Below are 24,079 nucleotides of genomic sequence, written 5' to 3'. Positions count from 1 at the left end.
TATCAGAAAAAAAGGCACAATTACAGTGCAGTATTATATATTTTCCAGAGTTGCACTCTTAGTTGTATTATAGTAGATTAGATAGAAAAGTGAGCCACTGACCAAAAAAAGTCTTGTAGTATTAACAATGTTAGTTCTCTAAACAGATTCTCCAAGACAAAATCAAAAGTATATTGCTTTCCACTCCTAAATTTTTTTTCTGAACTTTTGTTTTTTCCAGACATGGAATTCTGTGAGACTCCCCATATTCTGTGCTCTGGCTATCAAACAGATTTACACGGTGTAGCTGAGCACAGTTACCCGCTAGAGGTGGGCTCAGATGTGGATACTGAAACAGAAGGTGGTGCGTCCCCGGATCATGCCCTGAGGATGTGGATGAGGGGGATGAAATCGGAACACAGCTCCTGTTTGTCAAGCCGGGCAAACTCAGCATTGTCCCTCACTGACACTGACCATGAAAGGAAGTCTGATGGGGAAAATGGTAATAAAGAAATGCATCTAATGTACTGAACAGTAGTAGTTTATTTGAAACTTTCTTGTTCTACTCCTCCTTTATTTTCCTTTTTTCCTGTTTTGTTTTGTTTTCTTTTCTTTCTCTTTCTCCCTTCCCTCTTAGATCTCTGTATTATATGAAAAGTGGAAGGGTTGTTTGGTGTGTGTATTGTATTTATGGTGTAGATAGAAAATAAGACAAAAAAATGAAACAACATTTTTTTTAAAAAAACTTCATTCTTCTAGACACCAATTATTTTCTTTCATTCTGCATTTTTATGCCATAGGATATTTATCATTTGAGTTTAGTCACCTATGAATCGGGTTCTAAAATAAACCTATATGTTACATTTCTATCACATTTTGCATAGACTTGATCCTGCATCTGCAGGCTTCTGGGCGTAACTTTAAGACTCTACAGCCAGGTGACTTCAGAAAGACAACCTGGAATCTTAAATGCTCTATTTACTGTAATTTCAGGCTAGACCTGAAGACACACTTTTATCAGTAGGACAGATTGAAAAGGTCTTTGTCATATCTCAGTTCTGTATTCCTCTGCATATGGAGGGTGGGTTTCTGGGTTAGGGGTTGTGGGTTTGGGGTTTTTATTTGTTGGTTGGTTTTTTTTTTTTAATATTTATTCTCTTTCAGGATCTTTTTACTTTTTTTGCTTTTTTTATGGCTTCGTGTGTCACAGAAGGGGAAAATATATATTTATTAAGTAATACTGGGGGAATTAATAATTTTTATCTCTGCATCAAAATTGATGAAAACTTGCTCTAAATGTTTCCTTAAAGAGTATAGCAAGTAAACAAATTTATCATGCTTAAGATCAACAAACATAGCTCATATTTCAATTTCTGTATTTAAGAGCTACATGTTACGCAGGTCTAAATGTGGTTAAATATGTATTTTAACTGGAAAAGAGATAGGGGAACCAATGAAAGTGGTGGATTGATGCTTCGGTGTTGACAGTGATAAACTTCTGTAGATCTGTAGTCATAAAATGAAGAAGTTCAGTTATGAATGTCCTTTCTGTTGTTATGTGTTTTGAATGTCAAATTCAAAGCTGGTAATCTAATTATAATTTCATCTGCATATTTGCCAATACCAATGATAACATTCCATATAGGTTCAAAGACATTAGATTATCTGCATGTTGGGGGAAAAAAAAAAAAAGAAAGCTTTTAGTGCACAGCTAGTTTTTAATTAAATACTCCTTTGAGGTTTAAGAGTTCTGTGCTATCACATTGTATCATGCTGCTAGAATCAGTTAATTTTCAGATGCCCCCCGTTTGCACAGCGATCCGTGGATGCCTGCCTTCTAGCTTCCTGCTTCTGCTGCGTTCTGTGTGGGATCCATCCTCTGCAAAGTGGTGTTGCTTAGAGGTTTTTGTTTGGGTCTGGAGGTTTTTTGTGTGTTTGCCTAAGACATTTGGGTTTAGACAGTGGTTGAAGGAGTTGAGTCTGGTCTGCCTGGAATTGGTTGGCCCTTAAATGCACTAACAATGCAGATGGTTTAAAGGCCATGCTACCTGAGAAAAGAATGTGCACACTTGTACCGTTCAGACTGAGAAATACACATGGTCATTTATGTTTTAAGGTGCTGGGAAGCCAATGTATTGAAAGCAGATTAAGCATATAACTGAGTTACGTATTTCAATCTAGAATGCAGCGGTGCAGCTGGGTATTCATGGTGTTTTGCTAGCCATACAAGTTGTACTAAAGAAGTCATTTGCTATAGCTGAAAATTATTGTAGGTAGTAAAGGAAATGCTTTTGTTACCGTACATCATCCTACGGTGCAGGAACCGTGGGTTAAGTGTCATTAAGATGGGGACACGTAATCATTGTGCTACAAAGAATAGAGTGGTTTCTTCTAAATGTTTGTCTCGGGGAATGATTTTAATCAATCTAAACTCATTTCCTGCATGGTCTAGAGTGGAACAGAGTGGTCCTTTTGTATATGGTTTTAATATTTGATTCCTTGTAAGCTTTATAACAAAGTTTTACTCAGGGATTGATGTTTTAGATGCTCAAATACAGATTTGAACTAAACAATTGGGAGAGGAAAGTGAGGGCAAGAGTAAGTTGGAAGGGAGAGAAACTTGAGGGCACAAGCTCATCTGAGTTGCTTCCAGGCAGGGTCGACAGAGCAGGTACCAGTGCTTCCTGTGGTGTTGAGTCATTATAATAATTTACAGTCTTGAAAGTTAATGAGGATAAATTTGAAGGCTATGATGGTTCAAGCTCTAGTACGTCACAGGTAAGTTCATAGTCGAGATTCCTGGTCCAGAGAACAGCATGTTTTCCATCTGGGTTGGCACTCAGTAACAAAGCACTCTTTGAATACACAAGTTCATAAATCTCTACTTAAATGAATTAATGGATGGCACAACTTTCTTTTTTCTATGCAGTCATTTGTGCTAGGGGCTTTATCAGAGAGGCACAAGTGTTGCATTTATCTTTGTCAGTTCCTGTCATGGAAGCAGACTTCCTTCGTGCCAGCCAGTAACTTCTGTGGTGTGAAAATGGGTGAGCGTGCAAGATCAGTTTCTGGAAGTTTGTGAAATGCTAGTTTCCATGGTACTGTCTAGTCACTGTAAAAACAGATACTTAGAAATTCTGGCTTTCAAAGGGTTGACCAAATGGCATGTGAACACAGCTATTTACAACTGGAGTAAAATTAATGAGGAAGATACAGTTGTTGCACTGTTTGAGAAAACTAATTGCTATTATTATCTGTATTTTGAAAAGGTCAGTTGGTTTTTGTTGTTGGGTTTATTTACTTTCTCTATGAGCATAATTGCGCTACAAATACATAATAGCTTTTTTTTTGTGGTGACGTTAGGGCAGCTAAGTGTATGGACTCTGGTAGACCTGCTTCAGGACATCTCTTTCCTTTACATTGATCTGAAGCAACTATACTTTTGCAAATTTTATTCTGTTTAGATATTCCTTGAATTTCTCATATTCATTCAAAACTCTAGCAGGAGGTTCCCTGACACAGGATATATAGTTCTTTACGTATTTGGAGTAGCACAATTTGAGAATTTGAGGATTATTTTCCTTCATAGATGTACCAACTGTCATAATCACTGTTTAAAGCATACTCTGGTTGTTTTGACAGCATTGAACAGATTGTATGAAACACCAACATTCCCATGTAAATTGGTGTTGTCAGTGTTAATGGCAACTAATAATAGCCTATTAGTGCACAAACTGCCTTCAGCTTTGCCTGAGGCTAAGCGAAATATATATTAACTGCAAGTAATGAACGACCAATTTCTTGGGGATCATTGCTTATCTTTAGTATAGCATAAATAGCTCTGTTTAAACATGAACAGTGTTACACTACAATACGTTAATGTAAATTTGAGACAGAAACACTACATAATAACAATATCAAAAATGGTTTATTCCACTGAAGAAGACTGCATTTGCCCACAATTCACTGAAACAATGGTACCTGTCATCACAGCATATCCGAATATTGAGAGCAGTGGTTTAGTCTGCCAGATTACTGAGCTGGTGAATTTATTCATTTCTTTATTTCTCTGGAGTACAGCTATGGTCCGGGAGAGGACACAGCCCTGACCTACAAAAAGGGTGTCTTCAGGCCTGTATCTGAAACTACATCACGTGGCATGGATCTGCATCCCACACTAGCTAGTGTACTAAAAAGAAGACTACAGTTTATTTGGTATCTGTATACTCTTCCCCATTAAGTTCTTCATGCAGTTCTTATGTTTTGCTTTACAAGATGCCGGTGCAGCTGTGAAGCAATGGATTTTACCCCAAGTGCATTCATTCCATGATCCATTTTTGAACCACATTTGGCTTGTTTACACAACCATCAACTCTTTCTTTTAGCATCTACATCTCAGCTGAGAGCTAGTATGAAACTTGAGCCATATGTACAATAACACAATTTTTGACTTGTTCTAGGTTGTCAGATTGTTTCCAAGTCCTTTAAAGACTGACTTGCTTGTCTTTCTCTTGACATGGGCTTAGGTGGTTTTATGCAATTAGTTACTCTTTCTCTACTAACTAGTGAGAAACAATAGCAGGGTACTGGATTCCCAGTACTGGATGCAAGTGTGCTGTGAAATGCACACTCAGCCAGATTCACGTTCAATTCCTTAGGCTGCATTATTTTATGATAACAAGGCATTTGCTATAGTTCACAACAGCTTGCCTGAGATCTGTAGGCAAGAAATTAGGGTGTTAGTACAGGCTGAAATACCACTAGACTGGTCATGGAATATAATTTTAGAGTGCTTGAGATCTGGTGTGAGGATTTTTTTTTAATACCATATTTGTCTTTTTAAAAACAAAGCAAAAAGCGAAGAAAAAACCCCTAGCTATGAAGACATATAGCTGATTCCTTTTTCCCACAGAAATTATTGGGACACTTCTTTCTTAACATCAGTGTACAGGATCAGATTCTATTTGGAACCATAATTTTAATAATATCAATAATTGTAAACAGCAAACTGCAAAGGCAGAATAATATTAGCCATGTATTAATAAGTAGATGTAGTAGAGAAATTAGTAGGTTACAGATCAAAGCCGAGTTTAATAGCATAGAAACATGTAAGACTGATCTTGTGTAATTCACCTAAGTATTCGTTTTACACCCTGGGGCAGTGGTCCATTTAACAGAGCTTTTGACTCTCTAAATCTTGGGGGGGGGGGGGGGGGAGGGGTGGTGGTGGTGGTTCACTTTGCTGGACAGGTGAGTGACTGTTGGGCAAGTCACGTCACCTCTTTGCGCTTCAGATCCAGTATCTTAACAGTACCTGTTAAAAGGATAAATATGTTTAATTAGTAAAGAAATACTGGAATTGCTTATGCTGTATGAGAAATGCAGCTTTGTCAATGCTGTAGTTATTCAAACACAGGGAGGATTTAGCTGAGGACAAGATTCTGATTTACTTTATGGTACCTGTCAATAGACCTACTGTGAATTCACACCTGTTTAGACTTGAATTTGGCTCTTCATAAAAGTCTTGTGTTTAATGCAAGAAAGTGAGAGCAGTGGGATTAATGTTGCTGTTATTTACTGTTATTTTGTAAACAAGCCAGACATTAAGCTGATCTCTGGCTTTCTCATTTCTGCAGGAAATTATTACCAACAGCTACATTATAATAACAATACATGCTCTGAGAAGTATGCATGTGTCTGTCTGTGGAGGATTGTGTTTGTAATAACGATGGCTGTGTCTGAAGTATTTCCATTAGCTCCTGTCCTGTCTCTCTCTATTTACAGTGGTGCAATTAAGAAATTGAGTTACTAATTTGTAAGTAGAACAGTTAGGTCAAATATGTGTAAGTAGCCTTGAAAACAGAAAGGTAAAGATAAGTCTTAATCCCTTTTCATCTGTGCCATTTAATATTTTTTTTCTTCATTCCTGGTGTACTTTATTTTGCCTTTTTATTCTGGCATGGATTGCATTTATGTTTGTAGACACCTGTCTGTTGCATGGTTTTAGTCACCTGATAGATTAAGGCAACCTCATCACTTGAACAGAGTGCAAAGCTCCCATTGTGAAATTTCTTCAACTTCTGTTGTTTACTATTGCTTTACTATAGTCGGATATTTGATACATGATATACTCTCTGATATTTGACAGAAAAGAGACACTAATCTTCCCTTAATAAAAGACTTCTTTTGCTTCTTGTGGTGGGGGATTTTTCTCTTTTAGTGTTTAGATGGTATTAATTTTGGTTGCTTCTCTGGCACAAGAGAAGCTTCCTCTGTGTCAAAGGACGCGTGTGGATCTCTGCAGTAATGTAGCAATGGCTTTTGGGGAGCACTGGACTAACATTGACCTTGCAGTTCCTCTGCTGGAGTTGCTAGGTGTACGATGCTTTTGTTATCTCAGAGTGGTTCCTTTGGAAATGCTACTGTCTCAAAGGAAGTGTGTAAGTCATCTGAATTGCTTTGGATAAGTGTAAAAGCCTTCTATAAGCACTGTAACATCCTGAAAGTCTTGCATCTGTGCCCCTGGTATTTAAGCCATTAATGAAATTGCTCATATATGGAAATTCAGCTAATGACTTGCTGTTTGCCAGTATTGTGGGGAAAATTCAGCCTTTTAAAAATTGTCTTCATTACTTTTTCTGACTGGCAATGCATTGCATCTGCATATCTGCTATTGTAATCTTTACAGGTTTCATATGGTATATTAAAATAAGTACACAATGTTAAAACATTCCCTTTCTTGTGTTTCTCTTTTAAACACAATGAATGCTAAGCTAAAGACAAATATCAACCATTATGTAATATTTTACATACTGTTTCATTATCTTTAATGTAGAGTGTAGCAGAAATATTTTTTATATTTCATAATCCAAATGACTTTTGTCCACAACATAGTAAAAAGTATCTGTGCATTTGCACAAGGTTGTGTAGTATTTTTAGCCCTGTAGTTTTGTTTTCCTTCATAGGTAGCTAAATGAGGGGAGGGAGGGAGGGAAGCTTGAGGAGAACAATCAGGTCTGATTTTTATCCTAGAAATTAATAACTTGGCACTTGAGCTCAAAAAAAAAAAAATCACTTGGCTGAAGGCATGCGGAAAGGATAGTGGATGTGGCATAAGGAGCTTGTGGCAATATAAATTATTGCTCCTTCTTTCTTTTAAATTCTTTTCACTTCCTCAGGTAGAAAAGAGCATGTAGGAAAAATTTGTATTTCCACAAATATTTTACAGTGCAAAAGGATATGCAGTGCTGCTGCGATTCTTGGGAACTGGGTTTATCTAGGCTGCCACGGGGAGGGGGTGGGAAGATGAGATGGGATAGGCAGTAAAGCACCTGCCTCCGTCAGAGAGCTGCAGTGCAAAAGTGTGAGGATATTCGGACTCTTCATTTCAGCAATCTTTGTGAAACTAAGGCGACGCTGAACAAAATACTTTTTCTGTTGTTAAACATTTGCCATGAATTCTACATGAGGACATCTCTGGACTAGTGTATTGCTGGGAACAGTTCTGTTCTAAACAATCAGCATGTCTAGCCTGATGTTTTATGTTGTTTTATTATTAAGTTCATATTGTTTTATTTCTCATCTCTTTTGGTTAGTATTTAAAATGTGTTAGAAGTTCAGGAATCTACTTTACAGAAAAAGCCTACAGTCATATTTTATATGCATATCCTTTGGAATAAATTATTTATTTTAGTTTAATACTTATTTTGAAATAGAAGCATAATCTCACTTATATGTCTTAAATTGTAAATATCCCTGACAGTTGGAACCTGGTTTTCATCAAAGTTTGGGATGTTCTGCTGAAAGCTGCCAGTGGAACATCATTAGTGCAAAATAACACTACAGGAAAACTTGTGAACTCTGATCATAGAAGACTATAGTTAAGGCTATTAGATAATAAGATCAAATTACTCTTATTTCGTTCCTTATACCCTCAGCCAGTATGGTTTTAAATACAAAGATATCTAGAGCTTTTTTCTTCCCCCTAGTAAAATGCTCTGCAGCTAGTCCAAACTGTAATACTGTGAGATAAAAAGAAGGAATCTAGCAAATGAGTACAGGATTGGTAGAAAAGTGGAAAATACTGACAAATTATCCTTTTAGGGTCTAGCAAGGTTTAATCTAAATATCATTTCTTCTTGACAGTGTGAGATCTTTTGAGAATTTATTGTCATCCTACCATGGGTGACAAAAGATTACTCATTCTTCCTCTTTAGTCTTTTTTTTTTTTTTTCATTTTTACCCATTTAATTCATTGTCTGTTAAATTACATCAGAAGGTCTTATCTTCCATTTTCAAATTTGTTAGTATTTCATTTCCCCTTGGGCTTAGGCGTAAGATGAAGATCAGAATAAATCTGTATTATTCAGAGTTACAAATATTAGCATATCCTCATCTTACAAATGGGAAGTACTGATAGTAGCAAATAGCTTTAGTCAGGCCATCTAGAAGAAACAGAAAATGGAGAAAGTGGCTGCTTCCCATGGCTGTAACCTTCACAGTCTTCTCAAAGTGAAAGCTAAACCAAACATACTAGACTATTTCTCAGTTCTGCAATGGAAAATAAGAATGGGAAGTTGTGTATGAGGCTAGTTATTTTGTACAGAATAATGCAGATCTGAATACTGCTTGTTTCAACTTGCTTTCATATACAGGTCTTACAAAATGAAATTCAGTATTTCAGATATTCATTTTGTTTTCTTTAATCATTCCTAGCTCTACACCCTGACTTTATATTTTGTAACGTGAACATAAGAGGAATTATGTATAATTAGCTCTTCTAGAACATGGGTCTAGGAGCACTGAATAATTCCTGCAGGCTGCTTCCTCCTCTTAACAGATGTTTTTGAGTAATATTTTAATTAGATTCACATATTCTGATGACTAATTGTATTGCCAGTGTTGTTTCTTTATCTTAAGTTTCTACGCCAGATGATTTGCAATGTAGCTTTTATTCGGTACTTCCCAACACTGACTTTCAATTGAGCAGCACTTGTCAGCATCTGATTTTAAGTTGTTCACCATGAGATGTATTGGCAGTGCAGAGGAGCAGCCCTTCAGGCATCAGAACCCAAATGTTGTAAAGTAACTATGTTCCTTTGCCTTGGGTGTTATCCAAAAAAGGAGCTGGGGGAAGTCAATGATCTGGAGGTTCTTTCATTCCTTGAAACCACACTTCCAAAAAGGTTTTTATGTGGGAGGAAATGCCTGGCAGTGAGGATGGCGTAGGACATCAGGTCAGGGTTGTTCAGCTCTGTTGCTAGAATCCTTGCTAAAAGCTACCAAAAGCATGTAAGAAACCCAAGGGACAAAAGTTAAGGGTACTTCTAAACTGTATATAGTATTTATTACAGTTCATAGCACTCCTCCCTCCCCATCTCATCAGTTTCATAGATTAGACGGATTTTATATCTTCTCTGACATTGTTAGAAATGTAATTGAGACAGCATGGTGCACTGTAGCTAAAAGAAGAAAGAGCATTAGTATTTTCACTACACGCAAGTTAAGAGGGAAATATTTGTATCTTTTAAATGTCCTCCTATCCCCAAATGATATGCATGTTAAACAAGTGTGAATACATGAATATCAATGATTTTGGATTTCTGTGGCTCCAGCTACTAGGCTTTCTCCCTGATTTTCTTTCTCTGAAGATCCCATATATTTTTAGCATTGGTTATGCCAATAAAAGCTGCAAAGTATGAGTCCAGTTTGATGCAGCCAATGTTGTCTCATGTTAGGGGTATATTTGTGGAAGAGTTGAACGTTACTGATGAAGTGTTAATTTTCTTTTGGCTTTTGAATCTATTCTAATGTAATGAGCATTACCAAATGTTGCTCTGGACTTGTTTACATCAATGTAGTAAGCACGTCACTTGCTTTAAAGCTTAAATGGTTTCACATTTGTAAATGAGCTTGGAATATTTCATGGTGATTTATTCTTGTCTTTTCCAAAATATTGTTAGATTTCCTTTCAAGTACTGTGGCCAAGGAAGAGGTTTCCTGTAGGAATGGGTGAAGCCATTTCTTTAATTAACCTAATGTTAAAGAGAGAGATTTTTTGCGGTGTGGTACATTTGCCTGTAGAATCTTCACCATATTGTCACTCCACTTAGCTCTCACTCACTGGTGGGTTGGTTAGCATTCATAACAGTATGAAGTGGCTCTCCCCTACACTCGCAAAAAATGCCTTTGTCTTATGGGAAGACAGCAAGCAAAAAAGGGGTCTTTGTGCCACAAACACACCCCAGGTTTCCTATAATTAGTCAGTGGAGTAAAACCTTTAATCAGAAGGGTATTACTTACGTAGCAACTTAAGTACTACTTATGTAGCTTTTAAACTGCAGTATGACTTTCCCTCTGTGCCTGCAATTATTTTTGAGTAAATATAAAATTAAATACATGCACTTCATATGTACCAAGGCCACAGTAAATGTTGTTTAGACTTCAGTGCCTTTCTCATTGCTTTGTCCAACAGTAACTTCAAGTGGTACTTTTGGTTTGAGAACATAGTATTTGATTAACTTTTCTCCAAACAGTGCTTTTAAGACAGCAGACTTTCTGTTATTGTCCAGTCAGGATAAGCTCTTTTAGAGCAACTATTTTGCTATTTGTTGAAGTGGCATAATACAAGCTTTGAATTTATGTTTTTCTGCATAAATTGGTATAAACATGCCTCTGGTTGCACAGTCAGAAAGTACCTATTGTCATTTACTTGAACTGAGTCTTAATGATTTTGAATCTGCTTGAGCTCTTGATGTTGGGGTCATGTAATAGAGCTGCTTGCTAGCCATGCATTGTCAATGGGATCTGATGAGCGATGCAGGATTTACAGCTCAGCACTAGACTTTTAATTTTTTCCTTTATGACAAAACAATTTAAGGATGCTTGCACCTTTTGATTGCCACAGAAATCTTGGAACCAGAAGGTAGCTGAATAATAGCGACTGCTGCAGCGTCTCAGGCTCCGCCATGAGGTAGTGGTGTATTTTGTGATTTCTTCTAGCTGGTGGTCTGCAGGAGCCAGCTCTTACTGATTGCAGTATGGTTGCATTTTGGAGGTGGCAATGGATTGCATTCTCTCATCCGTTGTCAGGAAGGGGTGCTGCTTTAGGTCATGCTGCTGATCACAGCATGTAGAGGTAGAACTCTTGCTGTAAAGGGACGAAGCTCCTGGTGAAAGGAAAATCTCCAAGTTTATTTTTATGTACTTGAACATTTTTCTCAAGCAGCTAAAAAAACTTCCCAGAATATTACCTAATTGCCTTTTATAATGAAGATGATAGTGATGAAGTCTCATTTCTAGTCACAGAAACTGCTTTTGAAAGGTCAAGAATAGAGGTAGTGAATATGAGCTGAGCTTATGATGGTGGTTGCCTTCCTAGTGTAATTAGAAAAGGCTTGGATTAGGCCTGGCCAGCAGTTAGGTCTTGATAAGTAAGGTGATTTACATTTTTTTGGTAGTAGCTCATTCAAATTAGTTTAGCGGAAATGAAAAGCATGGCTTTGCAACCTAGATTTCACTTCTGGGGAATGGTGCAACAATATAGTCAACTTATTCAGGTCTCAATGTGCTATCTTGACTCTCAAGGTAATGTTTTTATCTCAGTAGCCTGAATGTGACTGAAAGAGCCATCCTTGTGTGGTGTAGGGAGAGAGGAGCTAGAAGCTGCTGTTCTGAGGGAGATGCCACCTCGGATCTCAGCGGTATGTGTTTACTCATGTGTAGTCCATGTGTTTGGGGTTAGCTGTTGGTGTTCTGCCAAGTCCCTGCTGTCTGTTGGTGCCTTCTCAGTGCCAGTGGCATAAGGGATGCTGCAGTCCTGAGAAATCTGCCTGCTTTGACAGGAAGAGATTAGGAGAGGTGATCTGTGGTGCAGATGCACGAGGAAGGCTTTGCATCCCACCTCTCCTCCCTTGCCCCAGTTTAGCATCAAACTGCTTCAGGGTTTTATGCCTTTTTCAAAACTCCTCAGCCGTTCCCTCTCCAGATCAGAAATTGGTAAGAATGGGACCGGTCCAGTGCTGCTCCACTGCTTCCATAAAGGCAGGCCTTCCCTTCCATTCTGGGTGCATTTGTGGGCTGGCGAGCATCGAGAAGGTGGGCACAGCAGCTGCAGCCTTCGGGGCTTCACTACTGAAGGCAATAGAGCCTGAATGTTTTACTTGCAGAGCATCTGTAATTATTCCCTGTTTGGAACCGCAGTTCTTCCTTTCTAACAAGGGGCGCTGCCCAAATGCTTTTTTTGTGATGTGCTCAATGTGTCTCCTACTATCTTTTATGTCTTTGCCCACGGGGAAAAATATAATTGAGTCATTCTTCCTCCGGCCTTTGTGGCTGTGTGTTCAGGCAGCGCAGTGTTCATCCCAACGTTCCTATTGATGGTTGCATTGATTATTTTTATTCTAGCCTGTGATTCTGTCTCCACTCTAGCTTTTTAATTTTTATAGTTCACTTCCTTTTTAACAGCAAATGCAGCTGTTTGGTTGTGTGCATATTTTGTTAGAAATATAATCTCCTGAATACAGATTTCTCCATAGTAGCTAATAACCTACAGTACTTGAAAGCTCCTTTTTCTTTTTATAACCTATCTTTTTTCCAATACATATTCTCATCACTGCACTACAGTTTGATTTTTATTGGACCATTTTAGAGCGTAATAATTCATTTCTGATCTCTGGTACCTCTTGGCCATGTCTGAAGTGGTCCACATTATATCAGTCACTCATTTTTGTTTACATCTTTCCTCTGAAGACAGTCTTCTGCATTTTGTTTCAAAATATCTTTCTGGCTGACATCACCATTTTAGTCTTGTGATATCCAATTTCCTTTTAATACAGAATCAAATAGAAAGCATTTTCTGTACTTTACCAGCCAACTGTAGTGAAATTTTTTGAGCTTTCTTGTCCGTATCTTGTAAATTGGTTGGTGGCTAAAAATGGCAAAAAACCTAAAACATAAAGATCTATAAAATAAAACAGGGAAAAAAATAGAAGTACTATTTTATACTGAATGCATTTTTAAACAATACTACAGCTGCACATACAATAAAATAAACATGTTTATATGCAATTATTTTAGAATTTAAACAATGCTTATTAATGTTAAATAAAGAGCCATAATAAGTAAACCATCTAAATCAATTGGGTTTTTGCGTAAATCTTTGTAGAATTATTTGTTCATTTGTTGCTTCTATAATAGATTAGAAAGAATAATTATCTACCTTCCCTTGGGAAAAGGGAAAAAGGGAAAAAAAAACCCCACATATCCCTTCACATTTCAGGAAGCTATGTCAAAGCCAGCAGTTTTAGTGATGTTTCTCTCTCAGGCTCAGTAAGAATTCTTAAGATACTGAATGTTGTCAAATTTATGGCAAGAAGCCTCTGTTAAGAGAAACGGCAGAGAGTTGCCATTTTCAAATGGATTCAGATTATTTTATTCCAAAGATTTTGGTTTGTGTGGTCATAAAACAGTGAAATTCCTGGCTGTGAACTCCTGTAAATTGATCTGGGCTCTAGACAGCTGGCAGAGCTCAGGTTGTAGGTTCCTGCTGGGGAGATTTGCATTAGGAGTCAGAATGTGGAAACAGAAATAACCTGCAGCCAGCTTGGAAGCAGTGAGGATAGTCTACACAGTGGAGGTGTTTGGCTGGTAGCTTTGCTAGCTCATATCATGTTTTGATGATAATCTTTGACAGCAGTTCCCTGTATCCCCAAAAAACTTCGTCTCCTGCACTGCTGTCCCTGTTGTTGCTGCCCTTCAGTATATAATGATGTCATTTGCAGTTTTCTATGCCCAGGGGAAAAAAACCAGTAGTCGAGTACTCTTTAGAGTTGTCTAGTTCAGGTGCACAACATAGCTGCCAAAAATACATGGCAGAAGCTTCCCATCATGCTGCTTTCCCTCCTTCCTGCTGTAATGTTCTCTGGTTGCTTACCTCTTTTAAAGCCTCCTTATGTCCTCTGAGGACATCAACACGTTTCTGGGATGATGTTGATACAGCCTTTGATTGATAACATTCTGAAGCTTGAATCTGCAGTAAGTATCAGTGTGCTGATAAAGCCGAAAAACCAAACTAACTACACAGTCAAGAACTGGAAACATGAGATATTAAGTTGGTTTTAAAACATCTGTATAATTTTCTGAAGCAATCATTCCTGGAGCACCAGAGGACCTGCTAATACTCCTGTGATGCAGAGAGATCTTTTGAAGTGTATGTCAACCCCTTCGTGCATAGCCTTCTAGGATGCAACTTTGAGACTGGCTGCATTGCTTATTCTGGTAGGTGGCAATGCACACCTGCGCTGTCTCAATACAGCTGGTTTTTGTAGCAGCTTAAAACAGTTTGAATCCTGGCAGCATTTATATACCTCATAAATGAGCAGTTGCACTGAAATCAATTGCTACTCAAATTAAAAAGGTAAGCAGGTAAAAAGTGTGGAATTTATCTCAGCTGATAAATTTGCTGTTCATTTTTAGCTTGACTTGCCCAGCTGATACATGAAAATTTTAATTAATCTGTAAAGTGTTTCACAATTCCTCCTCTTGTTTTCATATATTGATCCATGTGCAAATACAACAAAAGCAAACATCCCAAAAAGCAGCTGACTGGGTAGTCAAGAGTTTACTCCTGTTCATATGAATAACAATTGTATTTGGAGGAGTACTTCAACTGGCTTACGGCAAGCAGCTTGTGTTGGTAATTTCAGGTTTCGACCCTTTTTTTGGATGTGTCCATTGAGCCGCCAAAACAGGAAGAAAACAAGTAGAGACAGTTGCCTAGGAATTCTCCACTACAAGTAGTTCTTTCTTACAGGCTCACTGTGGCTGATTTAATTACTTCTAAAAATATTTTCTCTGTGTTTGTTTTAAAGATAGTGGTCTGGAAACAGATGACGAGTATTTTATATGTATTTGTTTTCCTGATCGGTCATTTTATTTCCTTAAGAACAGCAGAACAAGGAACAACCTTCTACTAATCTAATCTGACTGATTTTAAATGCCTACCAAATTCAGTGGCATTTCAGAACTCCACATCTTTGAATTAACTTCTTGACTTTTCTCTTGAATGTAGCTTGTTTCTACTAATATGAGGGCACCCAGGGGATTAGTTAGAGACCTGCTTCTGGGTCACCTCAGTTGTATGATAGGTCGATAACTGTGACTGAGATTTGCAGTCATCCTCGAAGAGGGAAGGAAAAAAAAAAAAAAAAAAAAAAAAGCGCAAGCCCAGTTCTGTTGATCTGCTGTTCCAGAGGTTGAAATGTGACAAATTGTGGTGATGAGAAAGCCATAGTTACTCCCATTCTGCTGGGTGGAACTTAAAACATTTGGAAATACTCTGGTTGTGCTCATAATGCTGGATTGCCTTTTCTTTGTAGGTTGTATAGTATTACTTTGAAACCTTTACCTTCAGTTCAGTATATGCAATGAAGTGTATCAGTTAATGGAATAGTAGGGAAAAAATGCAAAAAATAAGCCTGACCAGAATAAGACACTATCAAAGGGACAGGTCACAAGCACAGGTTTTAGTTAAGTGTTGACCTTATCGCATGGCAGTTATCTAATCTCATAAACAGTGCTTCCGGGCAGGGATTTTTATTATTTGTATGACAAGAATGCTAATAGATTCTCATCAAAATCAAGGCTTATTTTCCTTCACATTACACAGATATGCTTAAAAGATGAGCCAGTCTTCTCAAGAGCCCAAATGGTATACATATAATACATATACTGATTATTTTATCTCTGTTATCTTTCACAGGTTCATTCTGAGCGTCATATAATATGCATAAAGCTCTTCAATACAGAATTTTCTTATTAACTGTGAAGAACTTCGTTATTGTGCTTATCTGTTATTAAGATGGTATCGGGTCAGAATTTGCACGAGTGTTTAGTTTCTGCTTAAGAAACCTTTTATTATGTCAAGGATAATTGGTTTTTATATTTTTAATTTTTTGAAGCCTTTGTTTCCCACGTAGTATTTTGAGGCGTAGAAGTTACAACAGTTGAAATAGGGAAGTGGAGCAGATCATTAAAAGTGGTACTTGCTCCCTTTATTACTGTTGCTTGTGTTTAGAAACTTTGATTACCAAGTATAGTTAATCATAATATATTTTTAAATGATAGATAATATAGATATTTATTGCAATATTAAAATGTAGCTGGTTACCTCAAATATCTGAAATGTGGTGCGGAGAGTGTAGCATGCCCACGGTATCCATGTTAGGGACTTGAAGGTCTTTATGAGAAATTGTACTGAAGGATGTCAGAAATGTGCTTCTTATCTGATATTTAAGCTGCAGACATTAAAAACACCATTGCTGACACAGAAGTCGATATAGAACACTTCAAAGATCCACAAGGATACAGAGGAAACCGAATGAGATTCAGTGCAAGGCATAGTAACAAAATATAAAATATTTAATAGGAACTACTTTGGAAAGCAGTAATGCTGAAAGGGACCTTAAGGGCCAGTAAATGAAATAAATGGAGCCAACAAGTCAAATGCTACTTTGGGCTGCCTGTGTACATGCATCTTGTCAAGGATCTATGAAATATAGCCCATGTCGCTGAGACTTCTCTGACACGTCAGTTCTGGGCATTTCAGCACCAGGGATGTATAAAAATGAAGAGACTGTCAGTCGAGTGCAAAATGCGGTTATGTCCTTGGGACTTGTTATTCAAGGAAAGATTTTTTTTTTTTAAAAAAAAAAAAAGGTCTGAATGGGTAGAGAATGTCTGAGTTGTCACTCAGGTAACTGAAACAAGTATGGGGGACAGGGAGAGAAGAACTTTGAAGGTGTTTCACTAAGAATACAGTGCAGAATATACAGTGGAATATGTCTGCTAGCAGACGTAGACCCAGCAATGCTGGTTCCATAGCTGTAATGGGCAGTCTGAGAAATTTGAATATAAAAATCAAAGATTTAAAACTGTGTAGTCATTCAACGTGGGAATAATTTGCCAAGGGACGGTAAGTCCTTAGTACTTGAAGCCCTTAGGGTCTGAATGTTATTCAAAACATGCTTGAGCTGAGCCTTGCATTATGAGGGTTAATGTGAGGGTCACTGGCTGAAACTGTGGTTCTGATTGTGAAGGTGATCAGACTGGATGGGTGTGTTAGCTCGTTCTTTGCTCCATAATCTGTAAAGGTAGTAGGTTCCACAGATTAGTAAATTTTTCAAACATGTCTGTTTTAGAGTAGTATGAAGCAATAAATGAAGTGGTAGAGGTTTTGTGGCTATGGTTGTTTAAAACCAGCCAACACGATTGAGTATATACTATAGAGGATGTGACAGGCATGTGATTCATTGATTGCCATTCTTCATCAGTTTGTAGTCGAAGGAAATAACCTAATAGATCTTTCCATCTCTGACTTGTGTGGTATTGTCTGTAGTTCTAGCAGCTGCCCTAAACATTTGGCAAGTGGCCCAAGCCCAAAAATTAACACTTAGAAATTAATTTTCTATAAGCTAATAAGGACAAAGGCCATTCAATCTGTGGTTTATACAGAAAGTTTATTGAATCTGAAGACTGTACATCTGGGAATGAGCTGTTAGAATCCATTTGTAAAATAATAATGCCAGCATGTCAGAGAAGTACTTGTGCAGTAATCAGTCATTAAATAAAGGGGAGTTCAGGTAGAATGCAGGTCAAGGTATTTAGCTATGGTAATCCAAATAGACAAATTTTTATTAAATGTTTAAGCAAAGAAATTAAAGAAATACACATCTAATCAAACTGTGCCAAGATTAAATCAAAACTTTCCCTTCATTATCCTACTGCAACACTGCCCTCCCCTGATGAGGTGTTAATCGCGGCTTCCTTTTCTCCTGTATAGTTTGCACTTAAGAGTCCGAGCATGGCAGGGTCTATTTCTTGTAAAAATTTTCCATCTATTCCAGCATGTTGGCTTGTCTGCCTCAGTTGAAGTTTGTTGTCTTCTGATGGGTCCAGGCAGATTTAATTTTCAGTTCCCAGAACTCTAGATTAAGGGTGGACACTGCTAATTAATCCACTTTGCATTTGGAGTGGCTGATCCCCAAAGTCTCTCTTAGTGCAGTGTGCCTCACCTGTGATTACATTTCATCTCATCTGCCAGAAACAGGCTTTGCCAAACACTAGCTTTGGAAAATTTTGAATTTGGGCTTTTGTAAATCTCTTAGGCATCTCTGTATGTCTTGTCAAATGCTTGATACAGATAATGAAAATCCATTATCATTTCTGTCTTCGCTTCAGAATTTTAGCATTGACCTCATGTGAAGAAAAACATTCAGTCCTTTCATGTTTAACTTAATTAGCTTAAAGCTAGAATCCAAGTCACTAATTTTGTAGTTTTATTATAAATTGGGAACTTGTTGACTACTGTTCTGTAATTTGACCTACTGCCTCAGAAACTTGGGCTGCCGTGCTCTTGCTAGACTTTTATCTCAAGTTAGTTACCTTGTGGCAAGAACACCTTTTTTAACAGGGAAGACGTAGTGGGAGTGGCTACTAATTAGAGCTTGTTCTATGTAATGATCTGAATACAGTCTGATTAACTCATCTGTAGTTCTCCATTGCATACTGCTCAATACTTGCTTTGCATGAGGCAAGTCTTCATCTATCTTCATTTCAGGTTATATGACAAGTATGAAGCACATAATCTTGGCTGTTGTCTACTTAACAAAGCATTGTTACCACAGTATCTCCTTTCCCCTCTAAGCTGGATATCTGCAAAGACTGTCTACAGGATGTGTCTTTTAGTTACTGCACGGGATTGATGACTCTCTCTTTTAGCAGTCAATCCTTTGCTTATCCTTAACTTAAAATTCATTTGAAGAGAGAGTTCTGTTTGTCTAAGCCTTACGGACTATTTCTTTAGAAGAGAACTAACAGTGATTTTCTTATCCATGAACTGGTACGTGACTAGTTTGATGCCAGTAGAGAAAATTAAATTGCCTTGAAACAAATGTTGTAAATCAGGTGCTGTCATTGTTCATCGATAGCCATAGAAATTGGACTTAAATGTGAATATAAAACAGTATATTAACTTTACTGCAATAGATGGGTGCTTTTAAATAAGTTTACAAAAGCATTTGGAGTGTGTAACAGGCTACTTTCTTTTTTTATTATCTCTTGCACTTGTGTGTTACTGTTCTTTTGTGACTGCTGCATCTAGTGCGGCAGAGGAATGTACTAAAGGCATTTTATTATCTCACAGTAGAGTGTTACACTTCTTGACTGCCCTATCAACATTAAGGCGTATGAAACAATGACCCTTGGCCTAGAATTTTTTTAATGAGGTCCAGAATTCAAGTTATATGTCAGTCTGGTTTTGTTTTAAAATTGCAGTAAGCAAATGTGACTGCACAGAGCTCCAACGGCAGCATATTCTATAAGTTGGCAAGTACGAAGCATCTGAGCAGCACAGTCCAGCTCAGCGCTGATGGCAAAGCCCAGTCAATATTAGCTTTGTTTATACAGGTAGCGGTACTTTTATTTGTCTTCTGACTGTTTCCATGGGTGAAAACATTTGTATGAACTGGGATTTTTACCTGAGGAAGGGCTGCATGATTTGACATACATTGAGCAAGTTGCCAAAATAGGAGCAGAGATGATCTTAATGTGTCTCTAAACTTACTTCTGAAATCTGAGCACTTACTGGCATCATCATGCTTAGTTCTGCTACCTCATTATGAATTATTTTATATGTGCTAATAATACCTCATTGCGAAGGCACTCATTATGTGTAAGTAAACGTGACTAAATTAATTTAATTATTGCTATCACTTGCATACTAACTAATCCATATATTTTATGAATGGAGAGGTTTCAGCCCTGCTGTATAACCCCATTTATACGGGAGCAGAATTTGCTTCATCATGTTTAAAAGCAAATACTGAAATCTCTACCTTTATTTTTTATATAGGCAAAGATCACAAAGAAGTGGACAGATTAATGAAATAAAGACTGTATAAGTATGTGTGTCTTATTGTGTCAGTTGTTACACCATGAATTTAAAGGAAATATGTTCCCAAAGAAGTTGGAATAATGATCTTCTGTAGTTGTGTACAGTCAAGTGTAAAGGGAAAAAGGTCTGAAACAGAGGAAACTCATGTTCCTGTATTCATCAGTTATAATAAATGTTTGGTGGTGAACTAAAAGCTTTGAGCAAAAAGGATTTTACAATTTGTCACCACCTTTGTTAAACTTGCATCTTTACAGCAGTACTGAATATTCTTGTCTGCCTACAGGTACGTTTTCGGTGTTGTTTACCTTTTCATGTGAACAATGCTGCTTTTCTGTATTTATGCTCTTTGTTATAATGATCATTATTCTAAGAATATCAAATCTAGCTGTCAAAAAATTTCTAGTGTCAGAATTAAAGGTGTGTATGCATATGCATTATGTTAGAGTCACTCCTTCCTTTCTCTGCTTGTGCTCTCTCCCTCAGGACACCTCTCATATTGAGTGCACAGAATAAAATGTGCCAGCATGATGACACGCTATTCAATACTTTATTTTAATTGTTCAGTGTATAGCCTTAAGCTTTATTTATTACCACTATTGAAACCTTGTTCTTACAGCAATATTAATTTCCTATTGGCAATTCTGTGGTGCTCATCACTACAGCATTCCAGTACTTCACATACGCTAATGTATTTCTCTTTGCAATAACCCTGGGAAACGATGTGGGGTATTGCCTCCATTTTATGGATGGTGAATTCACATATGTATAAATTAAATGAAAAATACCTGTTTAACTTGGGCATCTAATTTGAACTGCTCAACAACTGATTTTTTCCCAGAATATTTCAAATATTAATGCAGAATAATACTAAGAATAGCTCTTAGTGATTTAAGTTAAAGCTCTGTAGGCTTACAAAAAACATTTTTTAAAAAAAAGCCTGGAAGGTTCAAAGGATTAAGAGAGGGATCTGGGCAGGCCGGGCGAGGGGCCCAGGCCGGTTGTGTGAGGTTCAACCCGGCTCCGTGCCGGGCCCTGCCCGTGGGGCACAACAGCCCCAGGCAGCGCTGCAGGCTGGGGCAGGGGGCTGGGAAGGTGCCCGGCGGGAAAGGGGCTGGGGGGGCTGGCTGGGCCGGCTGGGCAGGAGCCAGCCCTGTGCCCGGGTGGCCACGGGGGCCAGCAGCAGCCTGGCTGGTGTCAGGAACAGTGTGGCCAGCAGGGCCAGGGCAGTGCCCGTCCCCCTGTGCTGGGCCCTGCTGCGGCCGCCCCTCGAGCCCTGGGGGCAGGTTTGGGCCCCTCAGCCCCAGGCAGACCCTGAGGGGCTGGAGCGTGTCCAGAGCCGGGCAGGGGCTGGGGCAGGGGCTGGGGCACAAGGCTCACGGGGGGGCTGGGGGGCTCAGCCTGGAGAAAAGGAGGCTCGGGGGGCACCTGATGGCTCCCCACAGCTCCCTGACAGGGGGGTGTAGGCAGGGGGGGTCGGTCCCTTCTCCCAGGTAACAAGTGACAGGACAAGAGGAAACGGCCTCAAGTGGCACCAGGGGAGGTTTAGATTGGATAATTAGGCAGAACGTCTTCACCAAAAGGGTGGTGAAGCCCTGGAACAGGCTGCCACGGAGGCTGTGGAGTCACCGTCCCTGGAAGTGTTCAAAAGACCCATAGTTGGTGCTTAGGGACATGGTTTAGTGGTGGCCTTGGCAGTGTTGGGTTAACGGTTGGACTTGATGATCTCCAAGGCCTTTTCCAACCGAAAGGATTCTATGACTCTATGAAAATAAATGAAATTATTGTGTGACCTCACTTCGTTTTGAGCAGTTTCTAACATCTAGGTTTGGTATAAAGATTTACATTACTTGAGCTGAAGAACTTTTGATAGCTGTAGCAAGCTATCATCTTCTGTTTGAAACCAACACTGAAAGGAAAAGAAATCATGTATTGCTGTTGGGTTTCACAAATATTAGCTGACAGCTTTGGGGTTTTCCTTTTTTTCCTTTTCCTTGAAGTTGTCTTCTTTCCCTGATCTGGTCCCAGTCGCTTTCTTTTGAAAGCTGAGCTTTGCCCCAGAGCTTTTCTTCTACTTAATTTCTCTTTCTGGGCTTTCCATTCAAATTCTAGTCATCATACCACAGCAATCATCAAGAGATCTGATCTCACTGTTCCTGCTCAAATCTTCTTCTGTGCTCCACACTTCTCTTTTGCATTTGTGTTTTAATGCGAGAACATTCACTTCTTGTTTTTAACTAGTTCCTTCACCTAGTTTCTGTCCAGATACTTGCATTTGATCCTCTCTCCTTCATAGTAGTTTAAATCGCCTGTCTGTCTTCTCCATCATGCTAAAGTGCCATTAAGCAGAGGGTGTTAGTAGCATAGAAGGAAGAAACCTCTGGCTCACAGACTCATTCTCTAGCACGGTCCTTGCTGGATGAGTACCTGTAGCAGCGAGAGCAGTGACCTGAGCACTGTAGCCCTGGGCTGAAGTCTTCTCAGCCTCTCTACACTGTGTCAGCACTTTCTGGTCACCCAGAGGCCTCTGAGGACTTGTGTGCATGCGGTTTGGATGCAAGACTGATACAAAGGCTAATGCTATGACAATTTACAGGTCTCTTATTCCAGCTACACTAGGGGCCCTGGAGCATTTTAGAGGAAGAGTCTCCAGCAACATATGTAAAACACACTGTCTCTAACATTATCCTCAGAGATGTCTGGGTAAATCTGAATAACCTTCCCCGCTTCCCTGAACGCCCTGAGGTACGGACATGGTATGAGAGGTTCCTTCCAAATACTTAAAATTTCAGAAAAAAAAACCCAAATGTCATATTGCAGTAAGGAATGTTTTAAGAAGATTAGATTAATAGCCTAAGTGATATACCAGCTTCCTACAACTCTTCCTTGAAAATAATGATTTCAAAAATAATCCAGTTTTTGAAGTTCTGTAACATTAGATTTGTGATATGCCCCTTACTCTCCTCCCCCAGGAACTGATTTATTCTGCAATCCTTTTCCCAAAAAATTTCCAGCATAATTCCTGATTGGAATGATATTTCTGATTTGATCAAAATTAGGGATTTAAGTTCTGTAAGTTGTAGACACCTATACACATGCATGCAGATTTCAGTTTCTGAATTTAGGCATATCTCGTCATGTAGTCAAAAGACTGTTAGCTAGCTCTACCTGGTAATAGAGTTATACAAAGCTTTTGTAGCTTGCACTGCTAAAAACATTTGTTCAAATATAGTCAGTTAATGTGCTAAATGAAGTGTGATTAAATTTATGGGGGAAGACCCTGGAGCATTTTCCATAAGGGTTGGGGGGTTTTGTCTCTGTTGTAGAAAGGCAGATATAAATCTTCAGTGTATATCAAATTTAAAACTGTATGTTAACAGATGTAAACTTCATACATTTTTAAAGGATATTAATTTGTATTTCGGTGCATACATGGAGTTACCCATTATAAAATTTAAACTTCTTTATGATCTGCTGCTTTTGTAAGTTTTTTAGGCCTTCTTAAAATAGCGTTGTCATTCCTACATCGCCATATGCACACAATTACCATACTACCTTGGCATTTCTCTGCAAAGCTAGCAAGCTTTGCTTTCTTTTCCCATTCTGCTTGCTTCAGCAAAGGAGCTATAACTCCGTGTTTACGAACCCCAGATGCTCAGCTCCAGGATGAGTGTCTCCAAGAGCAGCTGGACAGCTGTTGTTCTTCCTAGGATTTACAGGTAGATTTTCCCTCTGGGAGTGGTGCAAGTTTTGCTGGTTGGCATTTTGTCCTGCTAGTCTGGTTTAGATTTGAAGGGATATGTCTGCAGGGTGTGTTAATTCTGGAGGTTAAGTCCTTGACATAGCAGTTGGAGAGTACTGCATTCAGAGGCTGCTTTAGGCTTGCTTCGTAAATCCAGACATAGGTTAATGTAATTTCTGCATGCAATATGTAATAATTGATTGACAGTGTTAAAAAAAGTATGTAGGCACATATACAGATCTCAACATGGTAAAAGCCGTGATGTGAAGCCGGCTGGGGTTTTAATTTACAGGTGATGTGATGGTTGGTTTTGTGTTTTCAGCTGAGTAGTGATTCTCATGTGCTATAATTTCAATGTTACAAATAGCCAATGAACAGCCATATTACAATGTATTACATTAGTGTCTGAT

The 24,079-nt window shown here is 38.5% G+C and overlaps 1 protein-coding gene across 4 annotated transcripts in view; it reads left to right on the top strand.

Annotated features, from left to right (window-relative positions):
• Window positions 1–24,079, top strand: part of TENM1 (teneurin transmembrane protein 1) — a 571,145-nt gene that overhangs the window by 344,012 nt on the left and 203,054 nt on the right. For all 4 annotated transcript variants that reach the window (XM_080365640.1, XM_080365639.1, XM_080365641.1 and 1 more), the window contains one exon: window positions 221–481. In XM_080365640.1, coding sequence (XP_080221766.1) covers window positions 221–481 — 261 coding nt within the window. The remainder of the gene's footprint in view (window positions 1–220; window positions 482–24,079) is intronic.

The sequence above is a fragment of the Falco punctatus genome, assembly GCF_963210335.1.
Source record: "Falco punctatus genome assembly, chromosome: 15".
Classification (NCBI taxonomy): Eukaryota; Metazoa; Chordata; class Aves; order Falconiformes; family Falconidae; genus Falco; species Falco punctatus.
Note: the sequence above shows the minus strand (reverse complement) of the source record. Positions and strands in the feature narration are given on the sequence as shown.